Source organism: Malania oleifera, chromosome 4, assembly GCF_029873635.1.
Source record: "Malania oleifera isolate guangnan ecotype guangnan chromosome 4, ASM2987363v1, whole genome shotgun sequence".
In the NCBI taxonomy this organism is placed as follows: domain Eukaryota; kingdom Viridiplantae; phylum Streptophyta; class Magnoliopsida; order Santalales; family Ximeniaceae; genus Malania; species Malania oleifera.
Genome location: NC_080420.1, coordinates 89350530 through 89365136, shown reverse-complemented (window position 1 = coordinate 89365136; position 14607 = coordinate 89350530). Strand labels below are relative to the sequence as shown.

Here is a 14607-nt window from a genome sequence, read left to right as displayed (position 1 = left end):
AATACACACACCAATGATCTTATGAGTCACACTAACAAATCAACCAATCAAAGAATACGTATTTTCAATTCAAAAAATAATGAGCTTAGGGTTTTAAAGACCTTACCCCATCTCCCCCTTTTATAAGCTTCCTCCTCAACGCTGCACTGGCAACAACGTTCACGAGCAACAACGGTAACCCAGCAACGTTTAGCAACGGTAACCTGCAAAGCGTCTGGTCTCTGCTCTCTGCTGCGCTGGGGTTGGCTGCTCTACAACACGAAAAAAATTGAAGGAGAAAGGGGCAGAAGAATGGACGAAGCAAATCTCGCAGGACCAACTTGCAAGATTTGCCACGCGTCAACTCACGATTTTTTACGCAACAAATCTCACAGTTTGGTCCTGCAAGATTTGCTCTACCATGCGTCACCTTCCCACTCACTAAAACTTTAAATCTCACAGCACCAAACTGTGAGATTACATGAGCATCAGTTTGAGAAATTTTTTCTCAATTAGAGTATTATTTAATATTTTATTTTATTTTAATAATAAAACGAGAAAAAACTCTGAAATTTTAGGGCCCTTACAAAAAATGTTGTATAATCTCTTGTTGATTTTTGGCAATTGTCAGATCTTGCGCAACAGAACAATGCTAAGTGGCCCCAACTATATCGAGGGAAGATGCGTTAGCTTCTTGAGGCCAAACAAATTATCATAAAATTTGTAATGCACTTTTTTGTTAAAATGTAGAACATCATATATAAATAATGCATAAAAAAAAAAAAAGCAACATGCAAAAAGAACCATTTTATGCAATGTCACGAAATGCCATGACATGCAAAATTCAACAATTGAAAATAAAAATGTAAGTCTCAACCTTATGGTATGCAAACAACCTAGGAACACATTTTGAACTAGGGCCAATTTGTAGGCATCAAAATTTTATTATAATGTTAGATATGCAAACAAGTCAAAGGTCAAAATTATTCCGATCTTCTTTGTCAAAATCATATATGACCATGATCTTATAATTAAATTAATTAAGCCCAAATCATCTTAATCCTAGGATAAGATCAAAATTACTTAAGTCGATACAAATTAATTAATGCCAAACAAAAAATCCATTAAATTCAATAAGGGTTATGACCATGACATGCATCACAATTCTATGTAAGGGAGTGATTTCTTCACTTTCTTAATAGAAGCATCTATTCTCCCTTTTAATATAGTGAAAGGAGATTTAAGCGGAGCTAGGGTTTTGTCGCTTCATTCTTGCACCAAATCCCTATCAAGAAATTTACCACTAGAAGATAACAAACACGTAACTTGGTGCTATATTCTTCCAATGGACACGAGAGAATTACTTGATCAATATCGAGCACTTAGACCCTCCATTGAAGACGATAAATTTTTTTCCAAAGTTACATGGCTCACAAGAAAGCCTAAAACTTCGTTAGATTACTTCTATGTAAATCAAATTGAAGAATCAATAAAGAACACAGAGCTATGCCCACTGTTACCTAAATCAATAAAAGTGAATTTGATTGCATGTCTTTATGGTTCTAATTCTCTAGAGTTGAAAAAACATGATAATAAAGACATCATTTTCCAACATGTATTCTTTTTTTAGACATTAATTTGTTTGCTTGGTTTTCTTCTAAACTTTTCTATATATAAATTGCCATGACAACATGCTTCATTTCCATCTAGCAAAGGAAAAAAAATTTGTTCATTAATTTGATAAATTTTCAAACTGTTTTTTATGTTACTTATTCCTTTGAATTTTTTGTTTTCTTTTTCTCTGATATTTTCTAAGCTCCAAACATGTTTTCTTCCCAATGAAACCCATTTGAAAATAACAACATAGCAATGCAACCGACAGGCCTGCCTTGAGAACAATTTGCGACTGTCAGATCTTTGTTTTAAACCTGCCTCGTTCAAAATTTTCAGCCGCAGCCCATGCCCACCATTGTAATACCCCTGCTTATTCACTGTGCAGTGCAGCAAAGAACTAACAGTATATTCAGCCAAAGCTGGCAGGGATGGTGGCACAGAATAGAAGTGAAGGGGATGATGAGAATGGCCAGCATTTGCTGGAAAGCAGTTGCTTGTTTCCCAAGAGCACATGGGCTGTTGCATAGTATCATCCAAATCAGGTCAATGAGATTCCAAACTCACTCTTCTCAAGACACACCACTTTCAAATGTTGTATGCATCGCTGCCATGTCAATATCCTGCAAGTTGTAATGGGCTCACAAGTTGCAGTTCCTTCACATGATTTTAAAAAAAAAATCATTTCTAAAAACCCTTTTTGCAAATAATAATAATTTTTTGCATTTGGTTCAAACTCTAGCTAATCCATGCATTTGGCACATAACAATGGAATGAAATTGAGCACAAAGGAATCAAATTTATCTCTTGATTTCGTCATGCTCTCTTTTTAAATTTTTATTCCATTCTTTTCCTATGTCATTGCATCCGTGCGAGCCAAACATGACTTAAGATGGAAATAGAAATAGGAGGAGATACCAGATGGACCACCAACAACATACAAAAATATAAATTCAAAAATAAATACATGTATATGTTAGATTACCACTTTTTCTAAAAGGTTAAGCTATTGGGTTGTGGGCCAACAATGAATATCAAGCTTTAACACTCCCCCACAAGTGCAACACCACGGCAGCACGTGGAAAGATAAACAAATGAAAAATAACACCACAGAATAAACGCGAGCGACATGACTAGAACCCAGGACCTCCTGGTAACCAAAGCTCTGATTAGATTACCACTTTACTATAAGAAAAAGGTTCAAGCTATGAGGTTGTGGACAAACAATGTATATCAAGTTTTAACAGTATATATTTAAAAACTAAACTGAATCCTTTTACGAATCAATTGGGAAGAATTCAAATTTATTTTAAGACGCAATCTTCATTTTTATTAAATACAATAATATTTTTAAGATTAGCATTTTTGTTAGGAATTTCAATTTGTGGAAAAAAAACTAAAGAACATGTCACAATGTGATACATTAATAGATGACATTGTTGGTGTAAAAAGTAGTAGCTAGGTTTAATTAAACTTTACAACCCCCACCCACCTTTAGAGTAGTTGACTAGTTGTAGGTTGCCTACATCCATTGGCATTCATAACATGCCTATTTTCTCCACCAACAATTAAAACTATTCTCTCTCTCTGTCTCTCACTGTGTTGGGATTTGGAAAGGCATTGTGCAAAAAATATGTAAAGTGTGTCTTCATTAGTTCTTAGGCTGGCACCACAAAGTTCTGTAATCTCCTAGGTTACTTTAACCTAATTATGGAATGGAAAATCAAGGCAAATTCAGGGGAACAAGCATAAACTATACAGCAAGAAAACATAATCTTCTCTTTATCATTAAGTTTAAAAAAGTAAATAATAACCAGATTAAATTAATAAAGAAATCAGCATATAAATAAATACTAAGCAGGCAAAGAAACAAATAATAATATCCTATCAATTGCAGCCTTGATCTCTCCACAATATTATAAACAAAAAATTAAACACACAGCATTAAAATAATGAAAAAATATCAATACAAGTCATGAACAACACAGCAGCCCTACTGAACACTGAACATTAAAAATACATTACAGAGTTCAATAAAACCCATTTGGTTCCATTAAGATTTAAGAATGGCAATTTTGCCACACAGCTAATATTGGAAAATGCTTTATCCAGGCAAGTTCTTGCTACCTCCAGCAAAAATATCCGAGCCCCAAACAATGTGACAATGATATAAGAAGACAGACTCAGTGGAAAATAGCAGAAGCTTACCTGGAAGTAGCAGTGACCAAATAATAATAAAAACAAAAAAGAAACAAAAAAAAAAAAAGAGAACAGAGCAGATATTCTTCCCTTTCACACTCCCAACAGAATCAGCATGCCCAAATTTGAGAAAGCAATATAATATATAGAGAGAGAGAGAGAGAAGTGAGATTTAGAGATGGCATCCAAAGCAATTACAGGTCTTGGGAGTGAAAGAACAGAAGCCAAAGGGCCTGTTGGGTATGTTGCAGTTGATGGCGTAGCAGCAGGGAGTGGGCACGCAGTAAGCTTTAGAGGAACAGCAAGTGCAGAGAGCACATATCTGGAAGCTCCCCAGCTTTCTCCTGCTTTCATTCAGCATCATCCTCTCCAACTTCTCCGGTTCGATCAATGGCACCATGTCCGCAGACCCATTTACCTCAAATCAACAAACCAAACATTCAATCCATGAAAATTTAAGAAAACTCTGAAAAATTTCTGATGAATTTGACAACAGAACTTCTGGGATCTGTGAATCAGAGATGGGTTTCAACTTCCCACAGAGAGAGAGAGAGAGAGAGAGAGAGAGAGAGACTCACATGGGTAACAGAGCTTGCTTCATTGATGTTGATTAACTTGACAACGAGAAGGAGAAGGAAGAGAGAGAGCAGAGAGAAGCCATTAGAAGGCATTTTTTAGGAATCAGATGTGTTGATTTTGTGATGGGAAGTGGAAGTGGTGCAGAGGAATTAAGGAGCGAAAGTCGTTTTGGTATTCTTGTGGAGAAAGCTGGTTGATATTTGGTGTGTCATTAATGGAAAGGGCTGGGGTTTAATGGTCTTGGGTTGTCCTGAATCAAGAAGGGTTTTTGTGAAAGGGTATGTGCATAGTTAGGGAAGGGAATTGGAATTTGGTGGGAACAGAGATTCGGGAGGGGGAAGGGGGGGTTTGCACTTCGCAGTGGCCTTGGCAAGGGCAGGGTGCCCTTGCTCTGGCCGTGTGAACGTCATTATGTTGCTGGCACTAGGGCCACGGCTCTTGTGGACTTTTATGCCAATCGCCACGTGGCATTATTTGGGAGGTGGACCAATGGGGATGCGATAAGCTACAATGGAGCTTTCTATTATTGTCACAATTACAAGCTGGCAGCAAAGTCTTAGATGCGAAGGGTCCTATCAAGGATTATGTTATGCCTAAATTTACAAGTGAAGGGTAATCCTGGCATTGTAGTAGGAAGTTTGGATATTATGGTAATTTCAAATCGATCTAGGGTTTAAAGGGCCACAAGGAAGTTTTTTTCCCTCTTCCCCCCCCCCCCCCCCTCAATTACTGGAAACCAAAAGTTGTATTTTTTTTAAAAAAAAAAAAAAAAGACTTGCCACTTTGCTTAAGATTATACTTGAGCAAAACGACCAGATGATTCGAAATTAGTATACAAAAAACATTAGAAATTATTTGTTACTATCTAAAAATCAAACGACCTTCATGAATCGTCCCTTAATCACGACCACCTGAAAAGATCAAGTAAGAATGACTTAAAGGATCCGGAGTATATCTCGAAGATCACTTTAATGCCAAAGTAAGGGACTATTGATAGGTTTTGAATTGTAAGAGTAGAAATAGTGAGTATGAGTGAGATATCTTACCTCTTCTCCAAGACCCTTTTTACAGTGGTGGAGGTTGACCCTCAATTGATCCAACATTGATAAGTGCATTATTGCACTTATGGGGTTATAAAGTTTTATGAGCATTTATGTGGAGGTTTTTATTGTAGTCATGTAACGGTTCTCTCTCATGAATATATAAGTATTAAAGTTTTCACATCAATTATATAGAAGTGTTTTTATGGTGGATTCGTAACTCTTTTTCTCTTTATAAGTATTGATTTCAGGTATATCAGTTCCCCCCAGTAGTTTCGAATTTTTGAAACAAGTTTCAAAAGTTTGAATCCTTGAGGATAGTTATTTTAGACGTTTGAATTTTTTTTTTCCGCCCAATTCTTCATGTTTTGGCTCCATCCAAGCCAAAGTGTTGGCACTTGGGTGTTTGAGTCGTATGCCCCTTTTGGTCGGTTTCGTCTAAGTCGCCTTCTTCTACTCGTGACCGCTCAGCTTCATCCAAGCCGCTCTGATAGCTTGTGGCCGCTCAGCTTCATCTGAGCCACTTTGACAGCTTGTGACTGCTTGGCTTCTTTTGAGCCGCTTTAACAGCTTGTGACTACTCGACTTCATCCGAGCCACTCTGGCATCTCGTGACCACCCGACTTCATCTGAGCCGCTTTGACATCTCATGACTACTCGGCTTCATCCAAGCCATTCTGACAGCTCGTGATCGCTCAGTTTCATTCGAGCCGCCTTGGTTCTTGAATCAGCTCGATTTGAGCTACTCGTCATTGCACTTTACATCACCCGAGCCTTTTATGTTGCTCGGGACGATTTAGTTCAAATCACCATGCTGCTCTGGTTAGTTTGTTTAGACCAATATCCCATTGCTATTCGGTTTCATCCGAGCAGTATAATGTAACACCCCGAACCCTTAAACCTAGGTTCGGCGCGTTATACGTGATAAAATCCCTGATAATTCATAATCAACATATACGTAACGGAAAACGTAAACATAATCTCCATATAACATAATACCAGAGTTTACTAATTCTAATATCCATAATAAATCATTTATCACCTGCATTTTCATAAATCTACATAACTCCCAAAATATTTCAGTATTTTCACAATCATTCCTTACTCAATAGCCTTAAAACATAAAGACATAAAACATAAATATTTACATTCCCCAAAATTAACATAGAAATATATCATTTTCTTTTCCTATTTCCCAATAATGTTATAAGACCTCGAGTTCTCTAAGCTCGATCTCGAGGAAATCCTAAAAAAGATAAATTCATATTCTGGTGAGACACATCTCAGTAAGGGAAGAAACAATATATTAAAATAGTGTGTGGCTAACATGAGTTTATATAACAACATAAAATTTAACATTTGAAAATCGTTAACATAATTTCTGAAATCATTCTCTGATCCTAACTAATCACATGCAAAAGATTTAACCCACGAGATTACCCAAGGATAGGAGTGATTACCCACCCATATAAGTAGCACCTCTCTGCTTTGATATCTAGGCAACCCAAAGCTCATAACTAAAGTATACCAGGGCACTTACCTTACTCAGTAAGCCCTCAAGTGATAAATTGATCTCGTACTCACATAGTTCATACAAAAGTTTATCGGCGAAGGCTCCCAAGAATAGGGAAATTTACCCGCCCATACAAGTAGTTTTCCTCTGCCCTAACACGTTATACAGCCTACTGCTACACCTGATACAACCAGGGCACTCGTCTTTCTCAGCAAGCCCTTGGGCGAAGAGTTTGCCTCGCCCAAACGTAACATGTTCTACTAACATAAATACTGCTAATACTATAATACATTATTTTGTTTGCCATTTTTTTGCATTTCTCAACTGTTCATGTTTTCATCTTTTACTTTTCATTTTATTTCACTTTACGTGACTCTTTCCTATTTTACATTGTTCACATTTCACATTTTATTCATTTCCCTTTTCATTTCATTTCATTTCATACCCAGCATCTTTCAGCTGTTTTACCAAGCATCTTTTAGCTGTTTTACCCAACATTTCTCAGCTGTCTTACATTTACCCAGCATCTTTCAGCTGTTTTACCCAGCATTTTTCAGCTGTTACACATTTACCCAACATCTTTCAACTATTTTACCCAATATCTTTCAGCTGTTTTACCCAACATTTTTCAACTGTTTACCCAACATTTTTCAACTGTTTACATGGTTGTATTAACACACACAAGTAACGTAGTTCATATCATGTTTTATTCACAATACATTACTTACTTAACCTGCATCTCATACATTTAACATATATTTGCACAGAATCTCATACCACATAGTATAACAATAAAATTCATACATTGCCTGTAAAATACACCAAGCAACATTTAACGTTTATATACCGAAAATACCTTTCATTCCTTACATAATTACCCAGAAAATATTTTTTCACTTTCATCAGTCCATTTTCGCATATATATATATATATATATATATATATATATATCTAATAAACACCCTAAACTCGAAAAAATATAATTTAAATGATTGGCATTTTAAACTCATACCGAAACATATACACGTATATATAATACAATTTATTTTCTATTAAATTCATAAAAAATCTGATTTATTATGTATTTTTTCCCTTACCTGGTTTCTTGAACTACGCCAACAGGGACCCCAAAAAGATGCCTGTGGCGCTCAATCGGACCTTAAAATTAAAAATTCTAGCTCCATGTAATTAATCTTCAATAAAATATTATTTTAATATTTCCTAAATCCATAAATTCTAAATAAATAAATATACCCTTAAATATAGCCAAATTATCAAAATTTTTAAATCTCACTCTCGCTTTGGAGTGGGGTCTAGAAAACTCAAAAGTAGAACTTTACTTATGTCAAAATGACGACGATCACAACTAGGATCCTGTGGTGGTACCTGATCATCGATTTGATTGAAGATCTAATAAGAAATTGAGAAATTAGGGGAAAGTTGTCTTACCCTAGGAATGGTGTCTATGCCGCCCTCACAACAAATCAGCTCCAGTAGAAATGTCGGTGGCGAAGCTAAAATCCAATGACACCTTCCTTCCTGATTGGTTGAATATTTGCCAAGAAATTAAGAAGAGAGAGAGAAAGAGAGAGCAGAGACAGAGGAGTGGACGGAGAAATTTCAGGGGAGAGGGGCGCAACTCTCTGCTTTGGATCACTCGGATTTCAATTTGAAATCTGAAGGAAGCTTCTAGCTTCCTTTTTTTTTTTCTTTTTACTTTAGTATGTATGATAATAATATTATATTATATTATATATATATATATATGTATGTATCTATATATATATATATATATATATACATATATATAACCACCATTTTAATTAACTAAATTAATTCAATTTAATAATGTTTAATTAATTAATTAATTAATTACTAATTAGTCTTAATTAATTTTTCATACTATTTCTTTTTAATTATTTATTGAATACATTAATTTAATAATGTTTAACTAATTAATTGATTAGTAATTTTAATTAATTTTTTTTTAATTTTTTTTTTTCGAATTATTACAATTGTTTCTATTGTTGGACTAATCTAAGATGCATCTTATGTGAATTTTTATCACTTCCTCCAAACTTTGAACCCTATTCATCAAAAGCATGCTAGTCATTTTGGTCCTCCAAGTTGCACTCTAACAGCTCAAGCGAGCTGATCTTCGGGCCTTATGAGCTCTACTCATCAATTGGGTTACTTTTCTTAGCAACGCGTTCTTTATTTTGCCTCATGAATTGTGCTCATTAAGGAGGCTGGTCTTTGGGCCTCATGAGCGATGCTCATGTGTTGAGCTAGTCTTTAGGCCTCATGAGTTGTGCTCATCAATTGGACCCTTTCTTTTCAAGTCGGTTCGGCTCCTTCTTGTAGTCATCACTTCTTCTAGATTGATGTATTTTTGGGCATATGTCATCAGCTCTCCCATATTGATTGGGGGCTCCTTTGCTAGTGAATTTAGGAAATCCCCTAGCTGGAGAGCCATTTTCAGGGCTTCTATTGCCACTCCATGGTCTAAGTTTCAAATTTTCAAGGTTTCGTTGACGAAATGATGCATGAATTTCTTTAATGTTTCCTTTTCTCTTTGAACAAAACTCATCAGACGAGCTAAAGTTTTTGCTATCTTCCAACTGTTGATGAAGTGTCCAGCGAATTACTGCTCCATTTTGGAAAAAGGTCCAATGGAACCAGGCTTCAAGGTTCAATAGCATGCCTTGACATTCCCTCTTAGAGTGACTACAAATGCTCGGCACATGATTGCATCCAGTGCACCTTGCAATTGCATCAACACTCTAAAGGTGTCCAAGTGACCAACAGGATCGGACAAGTCTTCATACCCTTTTATATTTGGCATTTTAACTTACTAGGTAGGGAAACATCCATTGCCTCTTTAGTGAAAGAAGGATTCGGAGATTTAACTGAGGACTCCCTGGTGGAAGGCTTGCTATGAACTTCCTTCATCATTTTCTCCAATTGATCATTTTTTTTGAATTTTTCCTCTAATTTGTGTGACCGTTGTTCATAAATGGCCATGCTATTCACGTCCTTCAACTTCTTTGTTGGATCAGAAGCCTTATCAGTGGCTTCTAGTGGAATTGCAACTTTTTTTTCATTTGAATCGAGTTCTACTCGGTTAGGATGAGGAGCGGGTTCCTTATAATCCATTTTCCTACTGCAGGATCATAGTGAACATGTCCTCCATCCTTTTATGAACTGCAAGGAATTCACTTCTTGTCACATTGGATTGTCACTTGGTGCATAATGCATGGATTGGGGTGATTGGTCACCCATTGTTGGTTCTGCCTTTGAATTGTGTGATGTAGCTATGATTAAGGATTCAAAAAACCTCTTAAAAGAATTCCCACAGATGGCACCAACTGTTGCTACCTGAAAATCAAACGACCTTCATGAATTATCCCTTGATCACGACAACCTGAAAAAGATCAAGCAAGAATGGCTTGAAGAAGCCAAGGTGTACCCGGAGGGATCACTCTGATACCTACGTAAGGGACTAATGAGAGGTTTTGAATTGAAATAGTAGAAAGAGTGAGTATGAGTGAGATGTCTTACCTCTTCTCCAAGTCCCTTTTTATGGTGGTGGAGGTTGACCCTCCATTGATCCGGCATTGATAAGCGCATTATTACGCTTATTTGGGGGGGGGGGGTAATAAAGTTTTATAGGCATTTATATGGGGGTTTTTATTGTAGTCTTGTAATGGCTCCCTCTCATGAATGTACATGTATTAAAGTTTCCACGTCAATTATATAAAGGTGTTTTTATGATGGATTTGTAGCTCTTTTTTTCTTTATGAGTATTGATTTTGGGTATATCACTATTTTTGAATTTGATAAATCAAAACAATATTTGTTGCTTTATGCATTTCAAGTAAATTTGGATTTACCTAACCAAGCACAATTTTTTAGTTTTGAACGCACTTAACCAAATGTAATTCTGAGTACAATTGCACAAATAAAGATAATATAATCCTTTCTTTCTATTTCAGAAATGAGAATTCAAATGCATGTTTTTGGTTTTCAGATCCTTAACCAAACAAGCCCAAATCTCCTAGAAACATCCCAATATTAGGTAGTGTTTGGTAGTTTGAAGTTTTAGCCATGAAGTTGGACTTTTTTGGATTTGAATATTGAATTATTTCGTATTATTTTATCTAAATTCAAACAAATTCAAATTTATGGTCCAAACTCCATACAAGGTTAGAATTTAAAACTTTTATATTAGATGCTTTGGATTTGATTCTTAGGAAAAGGCAAGAAAAGGTATGAAATGTGAGATGATCTAATAAGCCTCTAATGGACTAAAAACAAGAGAAGAGTTAGTATGTATTAGGTCACTCAAATTTAATATACTTTTTTAATAAATAAGAGAGGGGATTGATTGGAAGTCATTAAGGATAAGGACAAGACATTGGGTACCAAACGAGTATCACATTAGTGTCTTAGTTAATATCCTATAAATCAATAGTCATGCCATACATGTATTGTATTTAATCATCACATTCATATTTCTTAAAATAATATTATAACTAGTACTAACACTACTTTCAAACAAAAGATTCGATTATAAGTTTGTATAAATAAAATAATTTCACATCCCTAAAATCATGACAACAATAAACTAAACTAAGGGCACGTCAATGGGCAGGCGGCTTTCACCCCCTGGGTTTGCTACTGCACCATAGTGTCCAAAGTGACACGATGGTAGCTAAAGTCCCAGAGTTATCAAAAATTAAAAAAATAAACTAAACCAAAAAGAAAGAGTATAAACTACATGGCACAATTACATAGTATGACTAAATAAATTGATCATATATATTTTGAGTCATTGCTAACCAAACTAAGGTTGCACATGGTTTGGTTAATTGAACCATACTCTTTGAATCCTAATTGAATAAAAATTTAATTTCTTTAGAGAATGCAAACTAAAATTGAATTGTTTTAAATGGTTAACATTAATCCAATTAACTAGTTTTAGGACAATCTCCCTATGGTAAACTAAATTGCATCGTTAAATTTAATTTAAAATTTTAAAGTCACTATAAAGTGATATTTTTTCTTCCATTTTGAACTTATAAATATTAAAATTCAAACACTAAAATCAAAGGATGAATAAGAAGTCTTAAATTTATAAATTTTAAATTAATATCTTACTTAAGTTTAAAAATATTAACCCACAAATTGGAACACAAACAAAATTCATAACTCAAGTTCTTATTCTAAAAGGAATAATATAAAAGTAACCCACCCAGATTTTAAATTGTTACTAAAATAAAAAAATAGTAAATAAATTTAGGTATTATATTGTATAGTACATAGTTACATAATTTATATTTATATATTTATAATATATTGGTTTGATTCAATAAACCACCATTATTTTATGGGTCGAATTGTGTTGATTTTTTGAATTCAATCCCTTTTTTGATACTGACAAAGCACAAGAATCTTATGTATGTGTAAGTGCTTGAGCAGGTTTATATTTTGGCACGCACATAAGATTCAGGGTCGACTCTTCAAAATATGGGATCTTAGGCGAATGTTTTAATTAGAAACTCTTTTATTTAGTTTAATTTTTATTTTTATTTAAAATTAATTTTTCTATTTTTTGAGATGCAAAATCACAAAAAATCAGAGAAACAAAAATGTTGAAGTGCAAAGAAAATATCACAGAGAGTGAGAGAGACAGAGAGAAAGAGATGAGAGTAATAGAGAGTTAGTGACGAGAATGACTGAGAGAGAGCGCCTGAGACCGTGTGAGGAAGTGACAGTGTAATAGTCAATAGAATATTTAAAGACATAATAAATGTAGTCAATTTCAACTTTCAAGAGTTGTGCCAAACAGTCATGAGACATTGGGACTTGAAAAAGAAAGAATTAAATTGCATTTACTTTTCTTTTTAAAATACAATTTCATTTACTTTTGAGATAGTGAGAAAGTCAATCGTTAGTGAGAGAAAAGTGTATGATAAAAGATGACATTATAAATAATGTTAACATTAAAAAAACATGGGGACCCCAAAATTTTTGGGGCCCTAGGTAAAATGCTCAATGGCCTTATGGTCAGGTCGGCCCTGATAAGATCAAAGGGTCATGGAAGCCAGGACGAACTTGAAGACTCTACAATCTGGCGCGCTCCTTTGAAGACAGAAGAGTAAAGAAGAAAGAAGACATAGAATTTATTTGTAAATACATTTTAGTTTTTGTTTTGGTCTGTAATAATGTATGACGTGAATGAAAAGCTCAAATGATCATAGACAGACCTTAGAGAACAACATTTTTCACTGGAAACCTTTTCTAAAATTTCTAAAATCATACATGGTTTTTAAAATGAATTTAGGGTCAAAAAGAAGGCCAAAAATAATTTTACAAAGACTTCAGTCAACTGACGTTGGATTTTTTGGCTTAATTAAAAAGTCTCGGTCGACTTAACTCTTCCAGTTCAAATTTGCTTAGTCAACTAACCACACTTAAGGCCAAAAGTCAATGTTTGACCAAGCCTCGGGCAACCGACCTAAATTGAACGCATCTTCCATGGTCGACCGACCTTTAAACTTGACATTTTCTACCTCCCCCAGCTGACCGAACTTTCAGTTCAAAAATACCCTCAGCCGACCGAACCTCATGAACCGGCAAACTGGCCTTAAGGCTAGGCGACCAAACTTACGAAGGTTTGGAATATTGCCTTGGCTCGGCCGACCAACCCTTTAAGACGGTTAACCGAACCTCTCAGGTTCAGGTTATTTTAAGCGCTTAAAATGTGTTGAATTTTTATTAAACAATTTTAAAAATTTCTAAAATTGCCCCTAATGATTAGATTTTCCTTAGAGTCTATATATATATATCCCCTCATTAATCATTTTTAAGCATTCAGATTAGTAAAGAAAATCATCTCCAAATTAATTTTTTGTTCTTCATTCATATATACTCTCTTATTCATTATTCTTTTGAAAAATCTTAAAAGAGAGCATATACGTAGAGGATTCTTACCTCAAAGCAAAAATCATTTAACTCTCTTTTCATTCTTCATTTGAAAGATCTATTTTGAAAGAGAGGTTTTATTTAGGACATTTTTATTCATACTTTGAATATCATTCTTTTTGAGAGTAAGCTTCTTGGTTCTCTCACATATCTTTGTTGATAAATATTATTGAGAGAAAATTTCTATTGGTTATCTTTGAAAGACTTGAGCACATACTTTTCATTCATATATCTTTGTGCTTGGAAAAGTCTGTTTACATTTGTACTTTCATAGAAAAGTCCTTATCTTGCAAAAAATTATTTCTCATACACCTTTCATTGAAAAATAATTTAGAGAAAAGTTTTATCAGAGTTAAATCTTTGAGTCCTTATCATATACATATTTTATTCAAAAATTTCATTTGAAAAATACACATTCTCCTTTGGGCTTTACTTCATATCATATTTGAGTGTATTTATGCTTATTGGTGTACACATCTGCTTAATTTAGAAGCATTATATTTGTACACAAATATTGTTATCTTTGGTGTTCCCTACGTGTGATTGTTAGAAGAGGATTGCACTGACCTGTAACGTACACCGGATAGTTCATACTTGGTTAGGAGGACCTATTGCACTGTAAGGGGTAGTTGTAAAGGTTGGGGTCAGTCCTGTGAATGTGACTTGGGGTATTCCCTCACCCAGTAAGGAGAGGTGATT

The 14607-nt window shown here is 34.7% G+C and overlaps 1 protein-coding gene across 1 annotated transcript; it reads right to left on the bottom strand.

Moving 5' to 3' along the window:
* Positions 1-3566: 3566 nt before the first annotated feature.
* On the bottom strand, positions 3567-4790 carry LOC131153295 (uncharacterized). Its single transcript, XM_058105505.1, has 2 exons — positions 4368-4790; positions 3567-4207 (listed from the first exon to the last, which is right to left on the bottom strand). The coding sequence occupies exons 1-2, from the start codon at positions 4458-4460 to the stop codon at positions 3962-3964; spliced, it is 339 nt and encodes a 112-aa protein (XP_057961488.1). The 5' UTR covers positions 4461-4790; the 3' UTR covers positions 3567-3961.
* Between the last annotated feature and the right edge of the window lie 9817 nt (positions 4791-14607).